This window comes from Piliocolobus tephrosceles, chromosome 7 (assembly GCF_002776525.5).
Source record: "Piliocolobus tephrosceles isolate RC106 chromosome 7, ASM277652v3, whole genome shotgun sequence".
Lineage (NCBI taxonomy): Eukaryota > Metazoa > Chordata > Mammalia > Primates > Cercopithecidae > Piliocolobus > Piliocolobus tephrosceles.
In genome coordinates, this window is record NC_045440.1 from 1,340,015 (window position 1) to 1,367,369 (window position 27,355).

The window sequence follows — 27,355 nt, forward strand, 5'->3', positions numbered from 1 at the left end:
TTAAAAAAGAACTAAACAAATTCAGGAGCTGAAAAATACTTAAGGGAATTTAAAAATTCACCAGAGGCTTAACTGTAGCCTAGAACAGAGGGAAAAAAAAGCAAACATTGAATTTGAACACCAGTCATTTGAAATTACCAAGTCTGAGAACAAAAAGGAAAAAAAAAAGATGATAAAAAATCAAAAAATGAGCCTCAGGGACTTACGGGACCTGAACAAGTAGACCAATATACACATTACAGGAATTGAAAATGGAGAACAGAGAAGGGGATAGGTTACTTGAAGAAATAATGGCTGAAAACTTCCCAATTTTAAAGTAATACATGGAGATACAAATCCAAGAAGCTCAAAGATTTTCAAGTAGGATAAACCCAAAGAGACCCACACCAAGATACATTATAATCAAACTGTTAAAAGTCAACAAATTTTGAAAGCAGCAAGACAGTAATAACTTACAATGTACAAGGGATCCTCAATAAGACTACCCGTGGATTTCTTAGCAAAAAAAACCTTACAAGCCAAAAAGCAGTGGGATTATATATTTTAAGTCATGAAGTGATGAGGGGAACTTATCAACTAAGAATTTAATCTCTGGCAAAACTGTCCTTCAAAAATGAGGGTGAAATTAAGACATTTCTTGATAAACAAAAACTGAGGGAGTTTATTACCACTAGACCTGCCCTACAATAAACACTAAAGGGAGTCCTACAAGTTGAAATATAAGGATGCTAGACAGCAACTTGAAGGCATATGAAACAAAGTATAAAGGTAATACATGGAAAAATATAAAAAGTTTAAATTATTTTAATTTTGGTTTGTAATTCTTTTTATTTTCTGCAGGATTTGTAAGGCAAATTTATTAAAATAAATACAAATCTATAGTAATAGATATAGACCAACTGCAGTGGCTCACACCTGTAATCCCAGCACTTTGGGAGGCCGAGGCAGGTGGATCACCTGAGGTCAGGAGTTTGAGACCAGCCTGACCAATATGGTGAAACCCCGTCTCTACTAAAAATACAGAAATTAGCCGAGCATGGTGTTGTGCACCTGTAGTCCCAGCTACTCAGGAAGCTGAGACAGGAAAATTGCTTGAACCCAGGAGGTGCAAGTTACAGTAGGCCAAGATCATGCCACTGCACTCCAGCCTGGGTGACAGAGTGAGACTCCGTCTCAAAAAAAAAAAAAAAAAAAAAAAAGATATAAAGTACATGCGGATGTAACCTGTGACACCAGCAACACAAAGCAGGGAGTGGAGGGAGGGTCTATAAAGGAGTAGAGTTTTTTAATGTTACTGAAGTCAAGTTGGTATCAATTTAAGGTGCCATAACTCTAAATATTATATTTAATGTCCACAGTAACCACAAAGAAAATAAGCTAGGTGCAGTAGTTCATTTCTATAATTCCAACACTTAGGGAGGCTGAAGCAGTAGGATTGCTTGACCCCAGAATCCAAGATCAGTCTGTGGAAAAAAAATTAGCCATGCATAGTGGTGCATGCCTGTAGTCCCAACAACTTGGAGGCTGAAGTGGGAGGATTGCTTGAGCCCAGGAGGTCAAGGCTGCAGTGAGACATGACTGCACCACTGCACTGTAGTCTGGGCAGAGTGAGACTCTGTATATACAAAAAGAAAATGAGAAGAGAATAAAAATGTGCCACTACAAAAAGTCAACTAAACACAAAGTAAAGCAGTAATGAAAAAAGTGAGGGGCAAGAAAGCTGTAAGACATACAGAAAACAACAAAATGGCAAAAGTAGTGCTTTCCTATCAGAAATTGCTTTAAATATAAATGGAATAAATTATCTAATCAAAAGATATAGAATGGCAGAATGGATTTTTAAAAAATAGAATCCAACTGTATGCTGTCCTCAAGAGGCACACTTTAGATCTCATGACAGAGACTGAAAGTAAAAGGATGGAAAATGATATTCCATGCAAATAGCCAAATGAGGGGAAAAGTTGGCTATAATTTTAAATACAATAGGCCTTAAGACACTGTTACATGAGACAAATAAGGACATTAAATAATAAAAGGGTCAGTTCACTAAGAAGATAGCAAGAACATAAAAGTTAAATTATGTTTTTAAATTATGTTCTTAGATTATTGTCAGTTAGAACATAGGAAGTTCTAACGTTTGTGTACAAATATATATGAAGCAAACATTGACCAAACTGAATGGAGAAATAGCCCTATAATAATAGCAGGAGAATTCAGTACCCACTTTCAATAATATATGGAATAACCAGACAGAAGATCAATAAGGAAACAGATGACTTGAACAACAGTATAAACCAATTAGACATGAAAGACATATACAGATCACTCCATCCAACAGCAGCAGCAGCAGATTTTCCTCAAGTATATATGGAACATTCTCCAGTAAAAAAACCGTATTTTAAGCCACATAACAAGCCTTAATGAATTTTCAAAGATTGAAATTATACGAAGTATTTTTTCTGAACACAATGTAGTGAAACTAGGCAATAACTGCAGAAGGAAAACTGAAAAATTCACAAATTCGGGGAAATTAACACATTCTTAAATGACTAATGGGACAAAGAAGGAATCACAAGGGAAACTATGAAAGATCTTAAGATAAATAAAGATGAAAATACAGCAACAAAAACTTACACAGTAAAAACAGTATTAAGAGGGAAATTTATGATGTAAAAGCTTACACTAAAAAAGAAGAAAGGTCTCAGGTCAGCAACCTAATTCTACACCTTATAGATCTAGAAAAAGGAGAGCAAACAAAACCCAAAATGAGAAGAAAGAAGAAAATAAAAAAGATTAGAACAGATACAAATAAAATAGAGGATAGAAAAACGATAGGTAAAATCAACAAAACCAAGTGTTGGTTCTTAGAAAAGATCAATAAAATTGACAAACCTTTAGGTAGATTGACTAAGGAAAAAGAGAGAAAACGCAAATCAGAAATGAAAGCAGGGATATTCCACCAATTTTACTGAAATGAAAAATGTTTATAAGAGAATACTATGAACAAATGTATGGCAACAAAATGAATAACCAAGATGAAAAGGTCCAATTCCTAGAAATACCCAGCCTACCTATACTGAATATGAAGAAATAGGAAATTTGAATAGAGCTACAACTAGTAAGGAGATTGATTTCGAAACCAAACACCTCCCAACAAAGCCTGGGATCAGATGGCTTCACAGATGAATTCTGCAAGGTGTTTAAAGAAGAATTAACGCCAATTCTTCTCAAACTGCTCTGAAGATTGAAAAGGGGGAAATGCTTCCAAATTCATTCTATGAGTTTGGCGTTGCTTGATACCCACGCCAGATTAGAACACAAAAAACTACACAATAGCATCCCTTTTGAATATAGATTTTAAAATGCTCAACTGGCAAACAAAATTCACCAGAATTAAAATACTAACTGGGTATGATGGCACATGTATGTAGTCCGAAACTACTTGAGAGGCTGAGATGGGAGGATCCCTCGAGTCTAGGAATTTGAGACTGTAGTGTGCTATGATCGCACCTGTGAATAGCCACTGTACTCTAGCTTGGGCAACGTAGTGAGACCTCATCTCTAAAAAAATAAAATAAAATACTAGCGGACTGAATTCAACAGGCTATTAAAAGGATTCTACACCATGATCAAGTATGATTTATTCCTGAAATACAAAGAATGTTCAACATGTAAAAATCAAGGTAATTTACACATTAAAAGAATTAAGGAGAAAAATATAATCATCTCAGTTGATGCAGAAAAAGCACCTGATAAAAATCAACATTCTTGATTTAAAAACAATTAACTAGGAATGGAAGGAAACTACCTCAAACTAGGAATAAGAGGAATAAAACCTTAATATACTAAAAGCCAAATATTTGTATAAGCCCCAGAGCCAACATCATACTCAGTGGTAAGAGACTAAAAGCTTTTTCTCTAAAATCAGGAGCAAAACAAGAATGGCCACTCTCACTTCTTCTATTCCACATAGTACTATTAGTTGTACCCAAAGCAATCAGGCAAGAATTGGGAGAATAAGAGGCATTCAAATAGGAAAGTAAGACATAAAGCTATCTCTATTCACAGGTGACATGATCTTACAGGGTAGAAACCCCTAAAGATTAAACACACAGACACAATAAGAAATCTTCTGCAACTAAGAATTCAGCAAAGTTGTAGGACACAAAATCGACATGCAAAAATCAGTTGCATTTCTATTTACTAACAAGCAACAACCTGGAGAGGAAATTTTAAAAATTTCCCTTTACAGTAATATCAAAGAGGTAAAATACTTAGGAATAAACTTAACCATGTAGATGAAAGACTTGCACAATGGAAACTACAAAATGTTACTGGAAAAAATTAAACACACAAATACATGGAAAGACATCCATCCCTTCATGGCCTGGAAGATAATATATTGTTAAGTCGTCACTACTACCCAAAGCAATCTACAGATTCAATGCAGTCCCTATCAAAATCCCAATGTCAATTTTTTTATGGAGATAGAAAAATCCATCCTGAAAATTTTATGGGATGTCAACAGTCCTTGAATAGCTAAAACAATCTTGAAAAAGAAGAACAAAATTAGAGGTCTTACACATTCTTTTCAGAATTTACTCAAGTTATGGTGATCAAAATAATGTGGAGATGGCTTGAAGAGAGACATAGAGCCCAATGGAATAGGAAGAGTCCATAACGAAATCCTTACATTTATGGTCAAATGATTTTCAACAAGGGTGCCAAGATGGTTCTGTGGAGAAAGGACAGTCTTTTCAACAAATGTTGAGAAAACTGGTGCTATGGTTTAAATGTGTCCCCCAGAAGTTTATTTGAAGGGTGTAAGTGTCTGTGTCTGGATTCATTTTTTCTTTGTTTGTTTGTTTTGCACGAGGAGGTTCACCTGTTTTAGAATTATTGAAAAATCTCTTCTTTCTCCATTAAATTGTCTTTGCTTCTTTGTCAAAGATCAGTTGACTTTATTTCCATGGGTCTGTTTCTGGGTTCCCTATTCCATTCCATTGATACATGTGTCTATTCTTTCACCAATACCACACTGTCCTGGTTACTATATAGCTATAAGGTTAGTAAGTCTTGAAGTTGGGTAGCATCAGGTCTTCACTTTGTTCTTCTTCAGTATTTTGTTGGCTATTCTAGATCTCTTGCCTCTTCAAATAAACTTTAGAATTAGTTTGTGAATATCCACAAAATAACTTACTAAGATTTTGATTGAGATTGCAGTGAATCTAAAAAACAAGTTGGAAGAAACTGACATCTTAATAATATTATCTTCCTATCCATGAAATGAGAATAGCTCTCCATTTGTTTAGTTCTTCTTTGATTTCTTTCATTGCAATGTTGTATGTTTCCTCATATAAATCTTATATAGTTCATTTTGTTAGATTTATAATTAAGTATTACGGCGGGTTTTTGGTGCTGATGTAAATAATGTTGTGTTTTTAATATGAAATGCAAATTGTTTATTGCTGCATACGGGAATACAATGGAAGTTTGTATATTAATCTTGTATCTTGCAATCTTGCTATAATTGCTTGTGAGTTCCAGGAGGCTTTTTTGTCGATTTTTTGGGATTTTCTACATAGGCAATCATGTCATGTATGAACAAAGACAATTTTATCTTTTACTTCTCAATCTGTATACCTTTTATTTTATTTTCTCATTTTGTTGCATTAGCCATCTTCTAACACAATGTTGAAAATAGTAGTGAAAAGGATTACCCTTGCTTTATTCTGATATTAACAAGAAGGCATCTAGATTTTTGCCATTAAGTGTAATGTTAGCTGTATCGTTTGTGTAGATGTTCTTTGTCAAATTGTGAGTGTTCTTCTCTGTTTCTTGTTTCCTGAGATTTGTTATCATGAATGGGTACTGGATTTTGTCAAATGCTTTCTCTGTATCTATTGGTTTAGTTTATCTAGGTTATCAAATTTGGGGGCATAGAGTTGTTTATAATTTTTTTTATTTTAATGTCTATGGAGTCAATAGCTATTCCTTCCTTTATTTCTGATATTAGCAATTTGTTTCTTCTCTTCCTCTTTCTTAGTTAGCCTGGATAGAAATTTAGCAATTTTATTGATCTTTTCAAAGAACCAGCTTTTGGTTTTGATGATTTTTTTCTATTGATATTTTGTGTTTAATTTTATTGATTTATGCTCTAGTTTTTATTATTTTATTTTATTTTGCTTACTTTAAGTTTAATTCACTCCTCCTTTTCTCATTTCCTATGGTGTAGGCTTACACTATTGACTTTAGTTATATCTTCTTTTCTAAAGTATGCATTTAATGTTATAAATTTCCCTCTAGGTACTGTTTTCTCTACTTTCCATGAACCTTGATAAGTTACATTTTCATTTTTGTTTAGTACAAAGTATTTTTAAATTTTTCTTGAGATTTATTTATTTGATGCATGTGTTATTTAGAAGCATGTTGTTTAATATCCAAGTGTTTGGGGATTTTCCAGCTATCTTTCTGTTATTGGTTTCTAGTTTAACTCCATTGTAGTCTGAGAGCATACATTGCATGGCTTCTCTTCTTCTAAATTTGTTTAAGTGTATTTTAGGGCCCAGAATGTAGTCTGTCTTGGTGAATGTTCCATGTGAACTTGAGAAAAATGTGTATTCTTCTGTTTTTAGGTGAAGTAATATATAGATGCCAACTATAGCTAGTTGATTGGAGGTGCTATTGAGTTCAGCTATGTCCTTACTGATTTTCTGCCTGCTGAGTCTGTCAACTACTGAAAGAGAATCATGAAGTCTTCAACAATAATCCTGGATTCATCTATTTCTACTGGACATCTATTAGTTTACTGCATGTATTTTGATACTTTATTGTTAGGTACATATACATTAAGGATTGTTATGTCTATTTGGAGAAATGACCCATTTATTATTATGTAATGCTTGTCTTTATCACTGGTAATTTTCCTTGCTCTGAAGTCCATCTGAAATTAATATAACTACTCTAGATTTCTTTTGCTTAGTGTTAGCATAGTATATCTTTCTCTTTTTACTCTGTGTGTATCTATTTAAAGTAGGGTTTTTTTTTGTAGACAAGTTATAGTTAGGTCTTGTTTTGTTTTGTGTTAAGTCTCTTACAGTCTCTGTCTTCCAGTTGGTGTATTATATGGTTTGGATATTTATACCCACCCAAATCTCACTTTGACATGTAATCCCTAATGTTGGGACATGTAATCCCTAATGTTGGAGGTGGTGCCTGCTGGAAGGTGATTGGATCATGGAGGTAGATTTCTCATGAATGATTTAGCACCATCCACTTGGTGCTGTCCTCATGATAGTGAGTGAAGTCTCCTGAGACCTGGTTGTTTAAAAGTACGTGGCACCTCCCCTCCTTCTCTTTCTCTCTTGCTCCTGCTTTTGCCACGCAATGTACCTACACCCACTTTGCCTTTCACCGTGATTGGAAGCTTTTTGAGGCATCACCAGAAGCTGATACTGCTATGCATTCTGTACAACTTGCAGAACCATGAACCAATTGAACTTCTTTTCTTATTAATTACCCAGTCTCAGGTATTTCTTTACAGCAATGTGAAAATGGCCTAATACAGTGTATTCGGAACATTGACACTTAACATGATTATTGATATAGGTGAATTAATATGTGCTATATTTGTTACTGTTTTCCATTTATTGCCCCTATTCTTTGTTTCTATTTTTGTCTTTCACTTTTTTTATGCCTTTTGGGGTTTTAATTGAGGGTTTTTTAGATTTCATTTTTCCTCCATCCTTTAATTATCTTTTTTCTTTCTTCTTTTTCTTTTTTTTTTTTTTTTACTTTCTTAGTGGTTGCCCTAGAGTTTGCAATATACATTTTACAATTAATTCAAGTCTACCTTCAAGTAACACTATACTGCTTCACAGATAGTTTAAGTACTTTATAATAAAGTATTTCTGACTTCTCCCTCATTGCTGTCATTGATTTCACTTGTCCACAAGCTATAATAATCACTGCATACATCGTTATTTTAATTACTTTGAACGAACTGATTACCTGTTGGCCAGGTGTGGTGGCTCTTGCCTATTATCCCAGCACATTGGGAGGCTGAGATGGGAGGATCACTTGAGCCTAGCAATTTAAGACCAGCCTGGGCAACATAGTGAGACCCTGTCTTTGCAAAAAATAAAAAAATTAACCAGGTGTAATATCTGTGGCTCCAGCTACTTGGGCAGCTCAGGTAGGAAGATCACTTGAGCCCAAGAGATTGAGGCTGCAGTAAGTCATGAATGCACCACCGCACTCCAGACTGGTGACAGAGTGAGACCCTGTCTCAAGGAAAAAAAAAAAAAAAAGAAGAAGAAGAAGAAATATGTTTTAATTTTGCCTTCACTTATTCCTTCTTTAATTGTCTTTATTCATGCAGATCTGAGTTTCTAACCTGTATAATTTTCCTTCACTTTGAAGAACTTCTTTTAACATTTCTTGCACGGCATATCTACTAACGACAAATTCCCTTAATTTTTTATTGATCTGAGAAAATTTTTATCCTCTACTTTTAAAGGATAATTTTGCTAGATACAGAATTCTAGGTTGGTGGGGTTTTCTTTGGACACTTAAATGATTTTGCTCCACTCTCTTCTTGCTTGTCTGGCTTTTGAAGAGATCCAATGTAATTATTATCCTTGTCCTTCTTTTGGGAAGATGATCTTTTCCTCCGCTCCTTTCCAGATGTTTTTCTTTGTCTTTATTTTCTGTGACTTGGATACGATATGCCTATGTGTCATTTTTGGCATTTATGCTACTTGGTGTTTTCTGACTCTCCTGAATATGTGGTTTGGGAAGTTCTCTATCATTATTGCTTCAAATATTTCTTCTGTTCCTTTTGCTCTTTGGTCTCCTTCTGGTATTCCCATTGTGTGTATGTTCTATGTAATTGACTCACAGTCGGTGGATATTATGTTCCACTTTTTTCCCTCAGTCTTCTGTGTTTTTCAGGTTGGAAAGTTTCTACTGGCGTATTTTCAAGATCATTGATTCTTTTTCAGCCATGTCTAGTACACATGTCTTAGTGTACACATGTCTTAGTGTACTACTTAGTGTACACATGTCTTAGTGTACACATGTCTTAGTGTACTACTAAGCCCATCAATGGCATTCTTCATTTCTGTTACAGTGCTTTTTATTTCTAGCATATCTTTTGGATCCTTTCTTAGAATTCTCGTCTCTCTACTTGCATTACCAATATTTTATTGCATGTTGTCTACCTTTCCATTAGAACTCTTAGCTTGTTAATCATAGTTATTTTGAATTTCCAGTCTAATAATTCCAACATCCCTGCCATATCTGAGTTTGATTCTCATTCTCTGTTTCTCTAAACAGTGCTGTGAGCCATTTAATATGCCTTGTCATTTTCTGTCAAAACCCAAACATGATGTACTACATAAGAGGAACCTGGTACTGACTCCTGTGTAGGTTTCTGCTCATGGGTTTCTGCTTTGGTAAGTTGTGATCTGTGTATCCACCTTTTTGTCTCTTCAAACATAGGACAGTGGCTTGCTTTATGACCTGAATTATTTGGTGGAGCCAAGAAGAGTTGTCAATTTTCAGTTTGTTCAGCTTTTTCTCTTGTTGTTAGGATGGGATTAATGATTTCCAATCTCCTTACATGCTGGACTGGGTATAAAATAATCTCATCCTTTTACCTTTAGCTAATCTGTGTCTTGTGTTTAAAGTGGATTTCTTTAAACCATCCTATAACCATATAGTTCTATCGTGCTTTTTCTTAAAATCTAATCTGACAATCCCCGCTTGTAAATGTAATATTTAGGCCATAAACATTTAGTGTGATCATAATTGTGGTTGTGTTTTAATCCAACATCTTACTATTTGTTTTTTATTTGTCTCATCTATTCTTTGCTTCCTTTTCATCTTTTTCTGTCTTGGATAGATTTGGTTAATTGAGAAGTTTATTATTCCGTTGTATATACCTTGATGGCATATTAGCTCTTTTTAAAAAGTGGTTGCTCTAATGTTTACAGTAAATGGTCTTACATGTTAATGTTACATCTTAAATGGTCAGTCTGTCATCAAATAATGTTATACCACTTCACATATATTTACAAGAACCTAACAAAAATATATTTTCATTTCCCTCCTCCTGATCTTTTTGCTATTATTGTCATAAAATTTTACTTCTACATATGCTATAAATTCAATAATATATTATTTTTACTTTAACAATTATATTTTTAACAGATTTTAAAAATAGAAGAAAAGTATTTTATGTTCACCAATTCCCTTGTGTGCATCCAAATTTCCATCTATGTCACTATCCTTTGCCTCAAGGACTTCCTTCAACATTTTTCATGATGTTGGTCTCCTGATGAATTCACTCAGCTTTTGTGTGTTTGAAAAGTCCTATTTGGCTTTTATTTTAGAAAATAATTTTGCTAGATATAGAATTCTAGGTTGAGTGGTTTTAAAAATATTTTCCTTCAGTACTTTAAAAAATGTTATTCCATCGTCTTCTGGATTGCATAGTTTCAAGCACAAAGTCTGCTTTAGTTTTTTTTTTTTTTTTTTGTTCTGTGTGTAATGTGTCCTTTTCCCTCTAGTTGCTTTCAAGATTTTCAGCAATTTCATTATGATGTGCCTTAGTATGGTTTCCTTTAGTTTTCTTTTCTTTTTTTTTTTTTTTTTTTTTTTTTTGGGTGGGGGGGATTGTTGGGCTTTTTGAATCTGTGAATTTATAGTTTCCATTAAATTTAAAAAACATTATTTTCCCAGATACGTTTTTCTAATCTCTCCCTTTTCTTCTGAGCCTAATTACTTTTATGTTAGGCCACTTAATATGGTCTCACAAGTTGTTACTTCTGTGTTAATTTTCAGTCTTTTTTCTGTTTTTCATTTGGAATCATTTATATTGGCATGTTTCTTGTTTACTAATATTTTCTTTTACAATGTCTAATCTACAATCTACTGATAATCCTCTATAGGGTATTTTGTATCTCAAATATTCTACCTTTCAAATTTTGATTTGGCTTTTTTTTTTTTTTTTTTTTTTTTTAGATCTTTTACATCTTGTTTTCAAGAACTGTGATCTTGTTTTCCTCTACCTTCTTGAACACAAGGAGTATATTTAAAATAACTTTTTAAACATCCATATCTGCCAATTCCACCATCTTTGTCATTTCTGGTGCCATTTTTATTGACTGATTTTCATTCTGGTTGTGGATTCTATTTTCCTGTTTCTTTTTCCATCAGACAGTAGTCTTCTGAGGATACTACCTGATGTCCCATGTAGTAGGAGGTCTTTCTACCCTATCTTGTGGGAACAGAAACTTTCTGTCCTGGTATGAGCTCAGGAGATTATTCCACCTAATTTTTTTCCAGTAGTTCTTTCCATGGCCTTAGGATTTTTTTCACATACACATGCAGATCATTGTCAGGCAAAAATTCCAGGAAACCTGTCTTCAGATGTCTGAAGCCCTGTCTGTGTAAACTCTTCTCTGCTTCATCCTCTCTCAGCTCAGAACTCTGACTCTTCAACTCAGCATCACCCTGGTTTCTGTTTTAGTTCCCCTTCCCTGCATCATGGCCTGGAGACCTTCTCCAAACAATGATCAGGGGCACGTATTGGGTTCACCTCATTTGTTTCTCTTTTCCAGAATTACTATGTGCACTGTCTGTTGTGCAATATCTGAAAACTCAGATATTGTTTAGTTTTGTATTTGTTTAAGGTGGGGGGTTAATCTGATCCCTGTTACTCCAGCATAAGCAGAAGTGGAAGTTTTTATAATTTAAAACTTACTTTCTTATATGTGATATTGTTTGTTTGGACCCAACCTCATTTCAGTCAAGTCCTAAATCCCATGGAGAATTAAGCAATGAATGATATTTTGGAGAGAGCCTTGAATGAGGAGTCATTTTGCCAGGTCTGTCACTTGCCACCTGTCATTTTATTTCTATGAGCCTCAGTTTCTCCTCTACAAAATTAGAGCGATGATCGAATACCTTCCCAGCTTACCTTATAAGGTGTTTGAAAATGAAGTGAGATGGTATGTGTAAGAGCACCTTAAAAAGTCTATTTACACAGTTAAGCATGACTGTGATTAGTACTGCTCCACATAATATATGAACTAGATCCAGTGTCAGAAACGTAGGGCATGGCGGCTATTAAGAAGCTAGTTGAGGAAGGGTTTAGAACTCATTTTCTCTACCTGCACTGAAATTCTTTTCAAAATATCCTTGACAACTCCCTCTGATCAAACTCTAAAAATTCGAATTCCAAATATAGAACCATAACTCATTAGGCTTTTTTTCAAATACAACTTCAATGCCCAGCTCCAGCCTATCCTTTAACTTGCTTTATATTTCTAAGCACATCTTGTGCTTCAGCATTCTCTGTCTCAAAAATGAAATTACTATAGTCTGATTTCTATTAGTTTCTTTTGAGGAACTCTGAAAAACCTTTTGAAAGAATGGCATTGTGTAAGGCTTCGTTTAAGTGTGTGGAAAAAGAAGGTGCACTTCTTTGCCCTGACATGGGCCTTGGGGTGGGAAAGAGTGTTGTGAGTTACAAAGTTAGCTACTTTGTCTGTTATAAACCTCTGGTATTCTCATTTCCACCATCTCCACACATACACATACCTCATGGTTTTAAAACACAGCCACAATTCTGTGACACTCCCCACTTTGAGAGGTGGAGGTCTATATTTCCTGTGGTTAAATCTAGACATACTTGTGACTGCTTTGACCAACAAATATCGGTTAGAGGTGATGTAATGTGACTTCTGAGCCTGAGTCTTAGAAGGCCATATAGCCTTTGGCTTGTTTATGGGAACACTCATTCTTGGAGTGCCAAGTGTAAGATTTACTCTGAGGCCACTGTGCTAAAAAGGAAGCCAAAAACATATGGAGAAGCCATGTGTAGACATGCCAGTCAATAGTCACAACTTAGCCCAATCTTTGAGTCACCCCTCCTCTGGTGCAAGACTTGTGGGTGAAGGAGCCTCCAGATAATTCTAGCTTCTGGCCATTCAGGTGACTTCTAGTTGTTCACGTCTTTCCAGACTCAGACACAGTGAAGCAGACACAAGCCATACTCAAATTATCTGTTAATGTACTATATTTTAAACCAGAATGGTACTCAGTCCCTGCTCTAAGGGAGCTCACAACTTAGTGGTAGGGAGCCTTAAAAATGTCAGGGCTCACAACACCTGTTACTTGATCTGAGTGCTGCATATGCGGTGTGTTCACTTGGTGAAAATTCCATGCACTTCTCTGTAGAGATGCTATACTTCAATACACATTTTATCTTACAAACAGAACATAGTAGTTTGAAATCTACACAATAAAGCAATCTCATAATCTAAACAAATATTAAGTATCCTCAACTTCTTACACTGGAATTGTTGGCTGATGACAGAATTCTCTGTGATGAGATCTCTATCTAGGCTGTCTCATCATTAGCCTGATCCTATTTACCCAGAAGTCAGATGTGTGTACAAATGTCCTAAGAAAAGGCTTATTTTCCATGTTGTATTATTATGGGTTGTTTCTAATCAGTTTCACTTCTTCATCTTAGACATTAGGAAAGAAGAGACAATAGGATAAAAAGGAATAAATATCCCCTCAAACCAACTGCTAATTTATCTTGTAGTTTGTCCATTTTTCTATTGAAATTTTGTCTGAAACTCTAGCTTCTGACCAATTAAATAAAGATCATTTCTATGCAGTAATCTGACACACCTGCCCCCTTAAAGGAAACCTGATAATTGTTCAGAGTAGAGTGGAGGAAAGTTAGTGTAGTAAAAGGGTGTTATTGGCTTGGGACTCACGTCCCTCAGTGCTAGGGAGAAGCAAACACAAATCACAGACTGAGCATCAGCTTATCTCGGTGCTATCCAAGTGGACAAAACGTGGCAAGTCCTTCATCTCTCGGGGCCTCACTGAGGCTCCAGAGCCTGTGAGTTAACCAGTGAAGTGACTTGCTAAAATGTGCACAGACAGTAGTGGCAGGTTGGACTGGCCTTGTGGCTTCTGGCTCCAAGTCAGTGTTCTTGCCACCATGGAGGTTTTAGGTGTTATCCACTGGAGACACGATTCATCAGAGACAAGTGGTGGCTTAGGGGTGCTCACAAGCATGTGTGTACCGGGCGGCCTCTGCAGTAACCAGGAATGCCTGACCCAGGGAAACTGTATCTTAGTATTTTAAGCAACTACAAAAAGCTTTTGATGTTATAAGGGGTCTGTACTACCCACATTCAGGAGCAATCTAGTCTGAAAACAACATTCCTTTTTCCCTAGGTTCATGTGGAAAAGCTACTGGACCTCAGATTCTGTGAAACTGACCTAGTGTCCTTTTGTTCTGCCTGCTTCAGTCAGTGCAGTGAAGCTGCAGGTGTACATCTGAAATCCCTGCTCGGTGTGTGTGTGTGTGTGTGTGTGAGAGAGAGAGAGAGTTTAGCTCTTGTTGCCCAGGCTGGAGTGCATTGACGCGATCTCAGCTCACTGAAACCTCCTCCTCCCGGGTTCAAGCAGTTCTACCCCAGCCTCCCGAGTAGCTGGGATTACATGCATATGCCACCATGCCTGGCTAATTTTTGTATTTTTAGTAGAGGTAGGGTTTCATGGTATTGGCCAGGCTGGTCCCGGACTCCTGACCTCAGGTGATCCGCCCTCCTCTGCCTTCCAAAGTGCTGGGATTACAGGCGTGAGCCACCGTGCCCGGCCAGTCCTTGCTGTTTTAATCACAGTTATTCTGAATTAGGAACTTGATGGGCTTCTCTTAGATGACTATGGAGAGATTTCCGTGGGTTGAAAAAGGAACTCCACTACAGCGTCTTGTAGAAAACCCGAGTTGCAGACTCCTGGACCCTGCACGGGCGGGAGGCGGGGCTGGCAGGCCTGGCCGGGTCTCCCCTCTCTCCAGCCCGCACCTCGGCCATGGCCAGCAGGGTTTGGCCCCTTGCTTTTCACGTTACCTTGTTCAGGACACGCCTTAAACTGAAGGCACTTTTTGGATGAGGGAAGATGCAGTGGAACTTCCAGAGAGCAGGCTAGAGGGAGCGCAAAGCCAGGAGGCGTCGCAGCGGCTGGTTAGAAGCAGTTCCCTCGAGCTGGGGCACTACTTGGGCGCACAGGAACCTAGTAGTCCAGGCGGGAGGTCAGGAGCCGCGTGCTGGGGTCTGTGCTCTGGCATTGGTAGCCGCAGCCTCACCCGCCTTGTCTGGGAAATGGCTCAATCCTAAAACTCTGAGCCTTCTGCTTGGAGGGTTGTGTGGAGGCGGGATGAGCCGGTGAATGGGAACCTGCTTTGCAAAGACTGCCAATCAAGTACTGACAAATCAGCGTGAGCGAAGATGGTGATGATAATGACTTCAACCTCTAGCCTGGTGTGAGGAACTAAAAGCAAACACAGAACACTTGCACCCAACGCCTGCGGGCGCTGCCGCGGGCCTCCGGAGTATCCGCAGTGGCCCCGCCCAAGGCAGGCCCTTGGCCCAGGACGCGCCTGGTCCGGCTCAGAGCTCCGGGTTCGCAGCGGGTTCGGAGCAGGTACCAGGAGTGCTGCGGCTGGATTCCCCTCCCCCTCCTCCTCTCCCTCCTCCTCCCCCTCTTTCTCCCCCTCTCTCTCCCCTTGCACCCCAGAGCAGCTGAAATTCCTCTGTTCGGAATAGAATAAGAAAAGCTCCTGGAGAGGAAAGTTGTGAAGGCCTGACTTTTTTTTTTTTTTAAGTGTTCACCCACTCACGATTTCATATTTCACAACTCAGAAAACTCTACGAGGAGCTTTTACAAACACTGTGTCAGCCACCTTGTATTATCCCTATTTTACCGGTGAAGAAACTGAGGCCGCGATTAGTTAAGTGAGTTATCACAAGGCAAATGAATTGCAGAAAATCGGAATTGGGGATTTCTGGCTTCAGGTCCTGTGTCTTTGGAAACCAGTGTTCACAGAACTACCGAGCTAAACGGACAGAGAAGGGGGTCGGGGAGAAAGGAGGGAGGGAGGGAGAAGGGAGGGAAGGAAAAGAAAAGAAAGAAGGAAGAAAGAAAACATCTTTTAAGAGAGTGTAGTTCAGGTAACTCGCGCGGGAGGAGTGAGCTCCGGTGGTGCGGCCAGGCCGGCTGCGTGGAGCACGCGCGTTGTCCAGTGTGCCCCGCGTCATCACACCCGGCCCTGCCTCTCCGCCGCTGCTTGGCTGCCCCTGCAGGAGCCCCTAACCGGTCTCGCCGCGGGTCAGAGCCCCGCAAGATCCAACCCGCTAGCCCTGGGCCTTGACCTTTCTCCGCCAGGTCCTTCAGGGTCAGCGCCGTGACGATTGGCCGCGCCTAGCCTCTACCTAAGAGCAGCTGGACCCACAGCTGGCCGCAGCCCCGAACCCAGCGCTGGCGACTCAAGTGTCGGCATGCCAGGGCTGGCTCCCTCCCCCTCTAGCTCAGCCCTCCGAACTCCAGACTTTGGGGTCGCGTAGGGTCGGCGCGGAGCTCTGGAAGGACTGAAGCTCTCAGTGACCACAGAAGCGGCGAGGTTATGACGACCCCGCGTCCCTTGGCGTCGCCTGCACCAGGGCGCGCTCACATACGCTTGCCAAGGTGCGTAAATGCGTGGACGCAAGGGAATGAAGGAACGGAGCGAGCGAGCCCGGGTCCTGCGGTGCTGGCAATTCCCGAGCTCCGGGCGGCGCCCGCGTCAGCGCTGGGAAGGTTGATGATCACCTCCTGGACAGCCCAGGCTTGCAAGCTCTCTGCAGAGGAAAAGCAAGAAACTAAACAAGTGCAGACAACAATCACAACACGTATTCTCTGGTCCTGTCCCTGTTGTTTTCTCTGTTGTTGCCGTCGGTGTCTGGGATCTAACTTGACCGTTCCGTGTTCCCTGGGGAGGGCGCATCTTCCTAACCTGGTGCCCGGGGGCGGCCCCACGGCTTGCGCGCTCTGCTCTGGGGCCATGCAGGGAGGGCGCTACGGGCTGGGGCCGGGAGTGGGGACGCCAGTCGTCGGGAAGGGGGCGCTGTCCCCTGGTGGCCTCCGACCCTGCTGAGCACCGCCCCCGCTCTGGAGCTCAGTGGGGTCGGAAAGGGTCGGGGACGAGCCCTTCCCTGGATCTTCCGCCGCAGCTCAAGCCCCAAAGTGGGACCCTCTTTCTCCCCTTTCTCAAAGAGCTCCCTTCTCCTGGCTAGGCGCGGCCCTGGATCCCACGAGGCGCACTCTGGCCTAGGGGTTTTGCTGGAGGCACATGCGGGAAAGGGGTCGGCCACTGGAGACGGCCTGGGCTTTGCAGGGTTGGGAAGTCCGCCTGGAGGGAGGACAAACTCTCTGCAAACGGCCCCCACTGGGTCCCCCGCCACTCCACCTCTGGTTCCTGGATGCTGCCCCAGCGGCGGGCACCCTGTTCTCTGCCCGCGCTGCGCAGCGCGCGCCCCGCCCCATGCCCTTAGTTTCCCGGCCCACCAGTGCAGCGGTTGGGGCGCACCGGCCTAGGGTGCTGCTACTGAATCCTGGCAAGCCCAGCCATCTCTTTTGTTCGGAAAGCTAATTCTCGGATGAAAATGGTCCCGGGCTCTAGAGGTAACAGGACGTGAAAACAGAGACGCTGCAGTTCACCTTACACTTGCCGGGTCTTAGCCGTGGGGCCCGCTGCATGTTGCGTGCAAGGCATCGGTTGCTGCGCGCGGGGACATTGACATTCGGACTCAGGCTCACGGGCTTCGTGCCTAGAACTGTATTAACATCAAGCATCACAGGAAGGGTTGGAGCTTTCTCTACATTTGTCTCACCGAATCTTCACAACAGCCCTGGAAGGTCAGTCTTATCATCGTCCCGTGTTAGAATCAGGAAAGGCGATCCAGAGAGATGTGACTTGTCCAGAGTCGCGGGTTCAGTCATCTAAACACTAAGACAGGTTCTGACACCGGATCCCACGGCATCCCCACCCCCACCCCCACGACGCTGCCTCCTTCCAGGATCACCTCTGTGGGCCCGGCACATGGAGGGCGCTCAGTAAATATTGAATTCCAGGATCTGGTCAAACCTGCCGACTTTCATTCAGTAGGTGTCTGAGCCATATTTGCTCACTCATTCTGCAGGCCTTGAGCGCCTACTGTGTGCCGGCGCTTATAGGAGAGCGCGGGAACAGCGCTCCACACAGGTGGCCGGGTGACATGGGAGCTGCGGTGAGCGCGGGCGAGAGACGGCCGTGAGCTCCCAGCCCGCAGTCCCCAGGCTGCACGCGGGCCCGGCACGCACGGTCGGTGTACACCAGGGTGTGCAGATGAGGGAAACTGGGGGAGTCAGCAGGTCGCAGCTCAGCCCGGGGGGACGCGAGAGGGCAGGAGCCACTCCTTTCGGAGAAGCCGGACTGCCAATCCGAGGAGGAAAGAGAAAAGATAAGGAGAAAATTTAGGGTGAGAAGAGCCAGAAGTGAGGGAGCTAGAGGCCTGGCCCCGGAGACTGGGTGCGGGTGGAGGGAGAGGAGAAATCAACCAGGTGGCTGAGAACCAGAACGCCGGCCTCGCCCTCCTGAGAGCCAGGGGCTGCGGGGGCGTCGCGGGGCCTTGGGGGAACACTGCACAGAACCCGAGGCGGGGTGCAGTCCCCAGCCCCGGCTCCGGCTGGCCTCTGTGGCGACCCCAGTTGGCTGGGGCTGCGGTGGCCGAAACCCGGTCATGTTAGAAGGGAATGGCAGTCGGGGTATTAAGAGCGGCTGATCGGAGGGGCTCACGGTCAGTGTCTCTCAGGCCCAGGCGGGCTCGGCGACACCTGGTTGGATTGGGTTTTCCGAGGCTCCCCGCGCAGGAGGGGCGGTGGAGTCTGACCTGGGCAGGCCGGGGCTGGAGCGGGCCTCCCGCGCCTGCCTTGCGGCTCTGCCGCACCTGCGGGTCCAGGGCAGGGGGCGGGAGGCGGCCCGGGCCAGCGCGGCGCAGATCCCCGGGCGGGCCCCGGGTGGCGGAGGGGCGGGCCGGGGCCGGGGGCGGGTGCGGGGAGGAGGCCCTGCCTCCCTCCCTTCCTCCCTCCTCCTCCGGCAGGTTGGAGCGGGGACCCGGCGGCGGCCCGGGACGCGGGGAGGGGACCTGTGCCGACACCGAGGGAGGGGCCGCGCCGCCTTGGAGAGTCATTGGAGGACGCGGCCGCCCGAAGCTGATAAATCAGGGGCCGGGTCGCGGCTGCGGGCCACGTTGGACGCCCCGACCCGTGCGAGGGCCAGGTCCGCGCCGGCCCCGCCGAGCTCAGCGAGGCGACCCGCGTGCGGCCATGGCCTCGCTGCTGGGAACCTACCCTTGGCCCGAGGGGCTCGAGTGCCCGGCCCTGGACGCCGAGCTGTCGGAGGGACAGTCGCCGCCCGCCGCCCCTCGGCCCCCGGGGGACAAGGGCTCCGAGAGCCGTATCCGGCGGCCCATGAACGCCTTCATGGTTTGGGCCAAGGACGAGAGGAAACGGCTGGCGGTGCAGAACCCGGACCTGCACAACGCCGAGCTCAGCAAGATGCTGGGTGAGCGAGCGCGCGGCCGGGCGGGCTGGGGGCGGGCGGCGGACGGCGGGCGGCGGGCTGCCCGGCAGGGCGGGTGCGAGCGCGGAGCCCGGGGACTACCCGGCACGAGGCCCTCTTCGTGCCCGCGTGGCTGGCCGTCTGCGCGAGCGTGGGTGCTCGCGGTGCCCAGGATTCAGAGCCGGGCACTTGGCGCGGTCCGAAGTGAAACAGCGCGGCAGGCAGGGGAGGCTCCTTTGCGGGTTCACGAGCGGAGGTCGGCGCCCCAGGGGGCGGGAGACGGGGCAGCGGCCACGCTGGGAAGCGCATGGACAGGGCAGGGACGGAAACGTCGAGGCTGGGTGGAACCGGCGTTTGCTAGGAATACCGAAGCGGGAAGAGCCAGCATTCCCTGGGCCTTACAATTGGGCCATCTCAGAGGAAGGCTGTCACAGATGAATTATAATTAACGAATACTCCTGAGGAGAGACCCTGCGGAACGAATCCTTGCTTTAACTAAATAATTAAGAGAAAAACAAAACAAAAAACTTACCCCCATAGACTCGATTCGTTTATCTATTCGCAGCCTCGTGGGTGTAGATAACTTGATTCGGATGCTTGGGCTGTCCTGGAACCCGGCGTTTTCCTGGGCTGTCCCCGCAGGGGCTGGGGACACGGACCTACCAGGTCCGAGAGGTCCAGAGCGAGGCTGTTAGGACACATCCGAACAACCGGAGTTCCTGTGGGGGTTTCTTTTTCCTCCGGTGTCGAGCTGAGTACTTTTCGACCCTGCCTAACCCCTAACTTCTTTGCCTTTCGACGCGGTTTTTATTCGTTTTAATCAGCGAAAACCTTTCAAAGCACTTGGTGCACGCAGCGGGAGACAGGTCCTATAAGAAGGGACGCGTGGGCACGCGAGGCCGTCTCTACCCTTCCCAAACCCCACCCTGCCCAGAACAGAGCCCTTCTCTTTTTCGTCGGAGTTCAGAGCTCAGGGCTCTTTCCCGGGGCGGAACTTTGGAGCTAGGACTGACGCCCCTCTTTCTGCTGGTCAAAGCCGCAGGCCCGCAGAGCGGGTCCCAGGCCGAGCCCTCCTGCAGTTTAGCTGCTGTGCAAAGCAGTTGATGGAGTGCTGGTTGCAAAGGGCCCAGCCTCATGACTGGCTTCACCAACTCGCCTTAGTGGTCTGCAGCCTTCTGGGGCCTTTTCCCTCAACAAAAATAGTAACATTTTTATTTTACACAGTGTTGGCATAAAGACAAATATATTAATATGTACAGTAATAAAACATTTTCTTTAACCGATTAGTTTATATTTTTCTTTAGATTTTAAAAGGGGGGCGTGGGGAAGCAAGCCACTGCTGTGACCGTGATAGAGAAGGAATTCTGTGCAGGCCTGGGCCAGGGATTGGGGAGGAGGGAAGGGTGAGAAGCAGGGCCCTTCGGAATGGGGGAAGCCTGCTCCCAGGAAAGGGGCAGGCACAGGGACACGGGAGACAGGTGCTTCCTGTGAGTTGGTGCAGTCGGGGCCTACACTTCAGCTTCAGGAGGTTACAGTTCATTCTGCAGAAAAGACACGGATTCCTTCCTGCTGAGCCATGTAGCTCCTGGCACTGGGTGAGGGAAACCTCAACACTGGTGCTTTTCACAGTATGGACTTCGTGCACCTGTTAGCAGGGGGCAGCAGGATGATCCCCTCCACCTGTGTGACATTTCCTTCTTGGCTCTTTCCTTTCTGACCTGAGAGGAAAAGCCTGGATATGAGAGTTTCAACTTTTTCCACTATAAACCTTCCAAACCTTAACATTAAAAATGTGACCTAGTCACACTGGTATTTTTAATATATTATGATTGAGAAAATGCATAAAGAGAAGGAGATATTTGGTAGCATTTTAAAATGAACACGTATTTTATTGATCATATAACATCCAGATACATTTAGAAGCTAGGGCCACATTTTATACTGAGACCACGGACAGGGTATGGGTTGCACCTGAATCTTGGGTCTCTTGCAACAGCTTTGTAGCCTCAGCCACAGGCTGGGAACTGATGATCAGCCCTGAATCTGCAGCTCCTAACACTTTCAAGTCACCCTTTTAAGTGACAGCGAATGATGTTAGTTGAAAGCTCCACAGAATTTCTATAAACTTTCATCCAAGCGGTACAATGCCCTTAATCATTGCCCTACCCTGGCTCTGAGCCCCGGCCCAAGGAACCAGTCGACAGAGGTACTGAGGGCTGCTGTGTGCAGGGCTCTGCCCCTGGCCCTGTGCAGAATGTGCTGAATGGACCACATGCCCTTTCCTTAGGCCTTAACCTCTAGGTTAATGCATCTCAAACTTCAGGACACATTAGCGTCATGGGAGAACATGTTAAAGTTGTAGAATCCTGAGCCCAACTTAGGAGGTAGCAAAGCAACCCAAGAAGCCCTCCACCCCTAGAAAACACTGCAGGAGGGGTGTGCGGTGCACACTGAGAGATGAGGGAAGATGCTCCGGGGACTTGATAAACAACAGACAGACAAGCAATGGTGAATAGAAGGTCAAGCGCAGCCAGCATATTAGCACCAGTGGGTTGCAAGCATGGAATAATTTTTAAAGAGAGTTTGGAGCTGTAGAGTGTCACAATATCTTTATTTTATATTGAAGAAAATAGAGACTCAGGGAAATGCAGGGAATGGCTTCTGCATGGAGATCTGTGGCTAAGCAGGTGCCCTGGCACCGTCAAGGGTCCCCAAGAGATGGCTGGCTGGAAGTGATGGTTTGCATGTGTATGTGTGTGTACGCATGCATCTGGGCATACATACATGTATTGCAAGCAGATGTTAGCATTCTGGCCTCGGTCATCCAGCAGGGTCCTATTTGACCTTCAGAGGTAAGGACTAGGCATTTGTTAACCTAAGTGAGAATCTCCGATTTATTGACATCTGTGAAACTATTGACAGAGCCTGGGTTCCCTCCCAGAAAGGGCTATGAGATTTATGCCATAGGTAACTATGACAGTATCTCTTTAGTCTGCACTAATCAATGAAGGCAGAGATTTTCATGAGAATGCACAAATGTTTAGAATGGACCCTCGAAGGGTAAAAAGAGACCCAATCAGTATCTTGATCATTAGGTATTTTCTTCCCATAGCTGACATATGGTCAGGTGGGCTTTTTTCACTGGGGACCCTGCATTGTAGCCAGGGCATGCTCTGGTGGCTCTTACATGACAGGCGATGCCCTTTGGGTGCACAGTGCACGATCTGGCTTTATGGATGCAAGCAGAGGTGTTGATTTCGCCTCACTGTGTCTGCAGGATCTGGGTTGGGAAAAGGGTGCAAGAGGTGCCCCTGTCCTCTGTGACTGAGAGGGGGAAGGGAAGTGTGTGTGTACATGCGCCCATGTGTGTTTACGCGTGTGCATGTACAATGCCTGAGGGGCACAACACTGAGCATGGCCTCCTCTGCCTTGTGTGAGCAGGAAAGTCGTGGAAGGCACTGACACTGTCTCAGAAGAGGCCGTACGTGGACGAGGCGGAGCGGCTGCGCCTGCAGCACATGCAGGACTACCCCAACTACAAGTACCGGCCGCGCAGAAAGAAGCAGGCCAAGAGGCTGTGCAAGCGCGTGGACCCCGGCTTCCTCCTGAGCTCTCTCTCCCGGGACCAGAACGCCCTGCCGGAGAAGAGAAGCGGCAGCCGGGGGGCGCTGGGGCAGAAGGAGGACAGGGGTGAGTACTCCCCCGGCACTGCCCTGCCCAGCCTCCGGGGCTGCTACCACGAGGGGCCGGCTGGTGGTGGCGGCGGCGGCACCCCAAGCAGTGTGGACACGTACCCGTACGGGCTGCCCACACCTCCTGAAATGTCTCCCCTGGACGTGCTGGAGCCGGAGCAGACCTTCTTCTCCTCCCCCTGCCAGGAGGAGCATGGCCACCCCCGCCGCATCCCCCATCTGCCAGGGCCCCCGTACTCACCGGAGTACGCCCCCAGCCCCCTCCACTGTAGCCACTCTCTGGGCTCCTTGGCCCTTGGCCAGTCCCCTGGCGTCTCCATGATGTCCCCTGTACCCGGCTGTCCCCCATCTCCTGCCTATTACTCCCCGGCCACCTACCACCCTCTCCACTCCAACCTCCAAGCCCACCTGGGCCAGCTCTCCCCGCCTCCTGAGCACCCTGGCTTCGATGCCCTGGATCAACTGAGTCAGGTGGAACTCCTGGGGGACATGGATCGCAATGAATTCGACCAGTATTTGAACACTCCTGGCCACCCAGACTCTGCCACAGGGGCCGTGGCCCTCAGTGGGCATGTCCCCGTCTCCCAGGTGACACCAACGGGTCCCACAGAGACCAGCCTCATCTCTGTCCTGGCTGATGCCACGGCCACATACTACAACAGCTACAGTGTGTCATAGAGCTGGAGGCGCGGCGTCCAGCCAGCCCTCACACCCTCTCCTTCCTGTGTCCTGAGTGGCGGGGGAGCCGTGCAGCCACACTAGCTTTCCTGCCACCACTCAGGGCAGGGAGGTTTGAACTGTGGCCCCAAAGCCTTTGGCCTAAGCTGGACTCTGCTTATCCGAGTGCCGCCTCCATCCCCTTCCCCACATTCCAGCCCCTGCAGCCTGCATTTGAAGTATATTCCTTCAAGTGAGTTTTCCTCCAGCCCCTGAGAGTTGCTGCCTCCCAGTAGAATATGCACTGACCTCTTTTCTTTGTAGCCGTCGTCGAAACTAATGGTGGGACAGACTTGATAGCCAAGGTCCCTTCTGGTCCACAGTTTTCTGATTTAGGGTTCTCTCAAGGTTATTAAAGGAAGATGGGAAATTTGACTCATTAATGAGCTCACTAACCTACGATCTGGTGATAATTTTGTGTGCACAGCCCAAGGGCCACGAGGCTTTCTGCACGTTCTGCACTCCTTTCCAAAATGACCACAAAATTCCAAAGGGACTCACAATTTGAGAAAAAACAGTCAACCTGATTTGAGATATTAACCAGTATGGCTGCCTGTATTACACAAAATGGGATTGAGTTAAAACTATTTTATTTTAAATATACATTTTAAGGCAGTTCTCTCTCTCTCTCTCTCTCTCTATTATACACACACTTCAAGAGAATATGCACAGTCTAGGCCGGGCACGGTGGCTCACGCCTGCACTCCCAGCACTTTGGGAGGCCGAGGCGTGTGGATCACCTGAGGTCAGGAGTTCAAGACCAGCCTGGACAACACGGTGAAACCCTGCCTCTACGAAAAATACAAAATTAACTAGGAGTGGTGGTGCATGCCTGTAATCCCAGCTACTTGGGAGGCTGAGACAGGAGAATGTCTTGAACCTGGAAGGTGGAGGTTGCAGTGAGCCAAGATTGCACCATTGCACTCCAGCCTGGGCAACAAGAGTAAAACTCCATTTCAAGGTCAAAAAAAAAAAAAAAAAAGAATCTGCACAGTCTGAATATATAAAAGGAGTGTGAGAGAGACATGCCCACTTCATGCAGCTCTTAAAGTCTAAATCAGATATTTTTATTAGCAATGACGGCTTCTTGCCAAATCCCTGTTTCTGATGACCCAAAGAGCCCAGGTTCCTAAACGGACTTTACAACCAAGCAAAGTCACTGTCCTCAAATCGGGATACACACTTTCCCCTCTGTAGATTTGAAAGGTGCTTCCTTCCCAGCCGTCTCCAGTTTCTTTACTCTCTTTTCTGTGATTTCTTCTTCTCTTCTTTCTACTCTTCCTCCACTGCTGAACTAGTCGCTAACTCAGACAGCCCCTGACTCCGCCCAAGCATGCTTCCTCCAGCTGCAGTCAGAGTGTGTCTTCCTCACCAGCCAGGTCCTCAGGCAAAGTCCTCAGCCAGTGCTTTAGAGCAACTTCCCACAAATCAGAAACTCACTGTGATTCCAAAAATGTTTCTGAGCCCTGGACACCTGACCCCAAAACATTTTCATCTTTCTTCCAGACCTCCTTTGAAGGAGCATGTGTAACAGTGTGCTGAAAGACAGTTGTTGTTGTTGTTTTTTGATTTTAGCATATTATTTCCTGTATGAAATATGTTTTATATAATCTCCTATTGTTTTTATCTTATGTTTTGTATTGTTGATAAATCCTTTTCGTCCTCCCAAGATGTCCTATTGTAAAATCACTTATAAGATATGATTACTCTTTATGCTATTACTTTATATGCCATTTGGTAATAAATAGTAAATTGTTGACGATATGATTGACTGGTGTGCAGTCCAGAGCACGTATGAATAATCTCATAAAACAGTGTCACAGCCATTAAGCTAAACTGTTTCATTTTTTTGAAAGAACGACACATACTTTGGAACAGTGTCAATATTAATTTGTTGAAAATATTTAATTTAAATAAACGTTTTTGTACCATGACTGTTCTGTCTTTTGAAATATAGTTTTGCAAAAAGAAAAGGTTTCCAAGCGAGACATAAATATTACATCGAGTGCTACTTGTGGTATTGATGTAAATGTTTTTACATCAACTTTTTTATTTTAAAAAGTTGTTATCTGGTAGGGATGGTTTCTTTCATTTTATGAGTTATGCTAAAGAGATAAATCCAAATTTTACACATTGGAACCTGCTGTTTTTATTGACGATGAAAGAAAATGTCAACTCATGACCTACATGTAGAACAATTTTCTCCTCGTGATGACTTTACACTCGTAAAGTGGAATGAGGTGACTATCAGGCTGTCTGAAGAATGAAAGTAAGTTTTGTCTGCTTGTTTGCTTACTTAAGATTGTCACAGCTAATTTGTTTTTGTTTTTGTTTTTGTATGTTTAGTGGAGATGGGGTTTCACCATGTTGGCCAGCCTGGTCTCGAACTCCTGACCTCAAGTAATCCACCTGCCTCGGCCTCCCAAAGTGCTGGAATTATAGGTGTGAGTGTAGTGGCAGGTGCCTGTAATCTCAGCTACTTGGGAGGCTGAGGCAGGAGAATTGCTTGAACCTAGGAGGCGGAGGTTGCAGTGAGCTACGATCGCACCACTGCACTCCAGTCTGGGCGATGGAGTGAAACTCTGTAAAAAAAAAAAAAAGACTGTCACTTTTTTCTTCTTTTTGAAATAATCTGGAAACACGCCTGTGTTTATGGATATGCTGTGGAAATATATCACAGGCTCTCAGAACTCACTGGGCCATTGTGGAGAAGGCAGGAGAGCACACAGAGTAATGATAAAAGGATGCAAATCTAGTGAGGATTAGGAGCAACATCCCAGCCAACAAGCACTGGAAGAAACTGAGGATGACTCAGTCCCTGTGCAGGTCACCTCTGTCTGGCTTTTGTCTACGGGGAAGCAGTTGTAACTTGCTGAAGTTAAGGGCAGCTGTGTGTTTTCCCAGGCCCTCTGGGCCAAGGAGTGGGTCTTGGGAGAGCCCAAATGGGCATGCGTGTTCCCTTCAGTTTTGATCCTAATCTATAGTCATTACTTTAATAGCACTTTATAGGTGTACAGAGCTTTACGGAAAGTTTTATGGGCTATTTCTCATCCACAGCCCCAGGTGGGGCCTGTCATCCACCCACCATGTTGTGCAGCAGGGGACATGGAAGCCCAGGGTGGTCGTGGGCAAAGGGTGGCTGGCTCGTGTGGCCCTGTTACCTGAGTTTTAGCATCGTCAGATGTGTTGGCAGCATTAGTCGGTCTCACTGCTGGGGTTGGCGCTGCCTGATTTTTCCCACTTTACTATGGCATGGAGTCATGTGAGGTCTAGTTCATACCCATCACGGCCCAGGGAAAGAAAGAAAGAGGAGAGGAAATCATAGGCCAGAGTGAGATGATGTTGAAGACCTTGCTATCCAGGCCGGTGGCTGCGGCCGTGGCCCGTGCCAGTCTGCAGAGTCACCAGCTGCCTGGAGCTCCTGTCTAGCAGTGCCTGCCCGGCACGTCATCCTGTCACTGCCTCACGGGCAGGTTTCATTCCAGGACACACTGTG

The 27,355-nt window shown here is 44.7% G+C and overlaps 1 protein-coding gene and 1 long non-coding RNA gene across 2 annotated transcripts in view; one reads left to right on the forward strand and one right to left on the reverse strand.

Annotated features, from left to right (window-relative positions):
• Positions 1 to 20,331, reverse strand: part of LOC111551378 — a 40,886-nt gene extending 20,555 nt beyond the window's left edge. The window contains exon 1 of the long non-coding RNA XR_002734342.3: positions 19,983 to 20,331. This is a non-coding gene — a long non-coding RNA (uncharacterized LOC111551378). The remainder of the gene's footprint in view (positions 1 to 19,982) is intronic.
• SOX7 (SRY-box transcription factor 7) lies at positions 19,081 to 25,793 on the forward strand. Its single transcript, XM_023225289.2, has 2 exons — positions 19,081 to 19,453; positions 22,892 to 25,793. Exons 1-2 carry the CDS (start codon positions 19,216 to 19,218, stop codon positions 23,818 to 23,820), a joined length of 1,167 nt encoding a protein of 388 aa, XP_023081057.1. The 5' UTR covers positions 19,081 to 19,215; the 3' UTR covers positions 23,821 to 25,793.
• Positions 25,794 to 27,355: the final 1,562 nt, after the last annotated feature.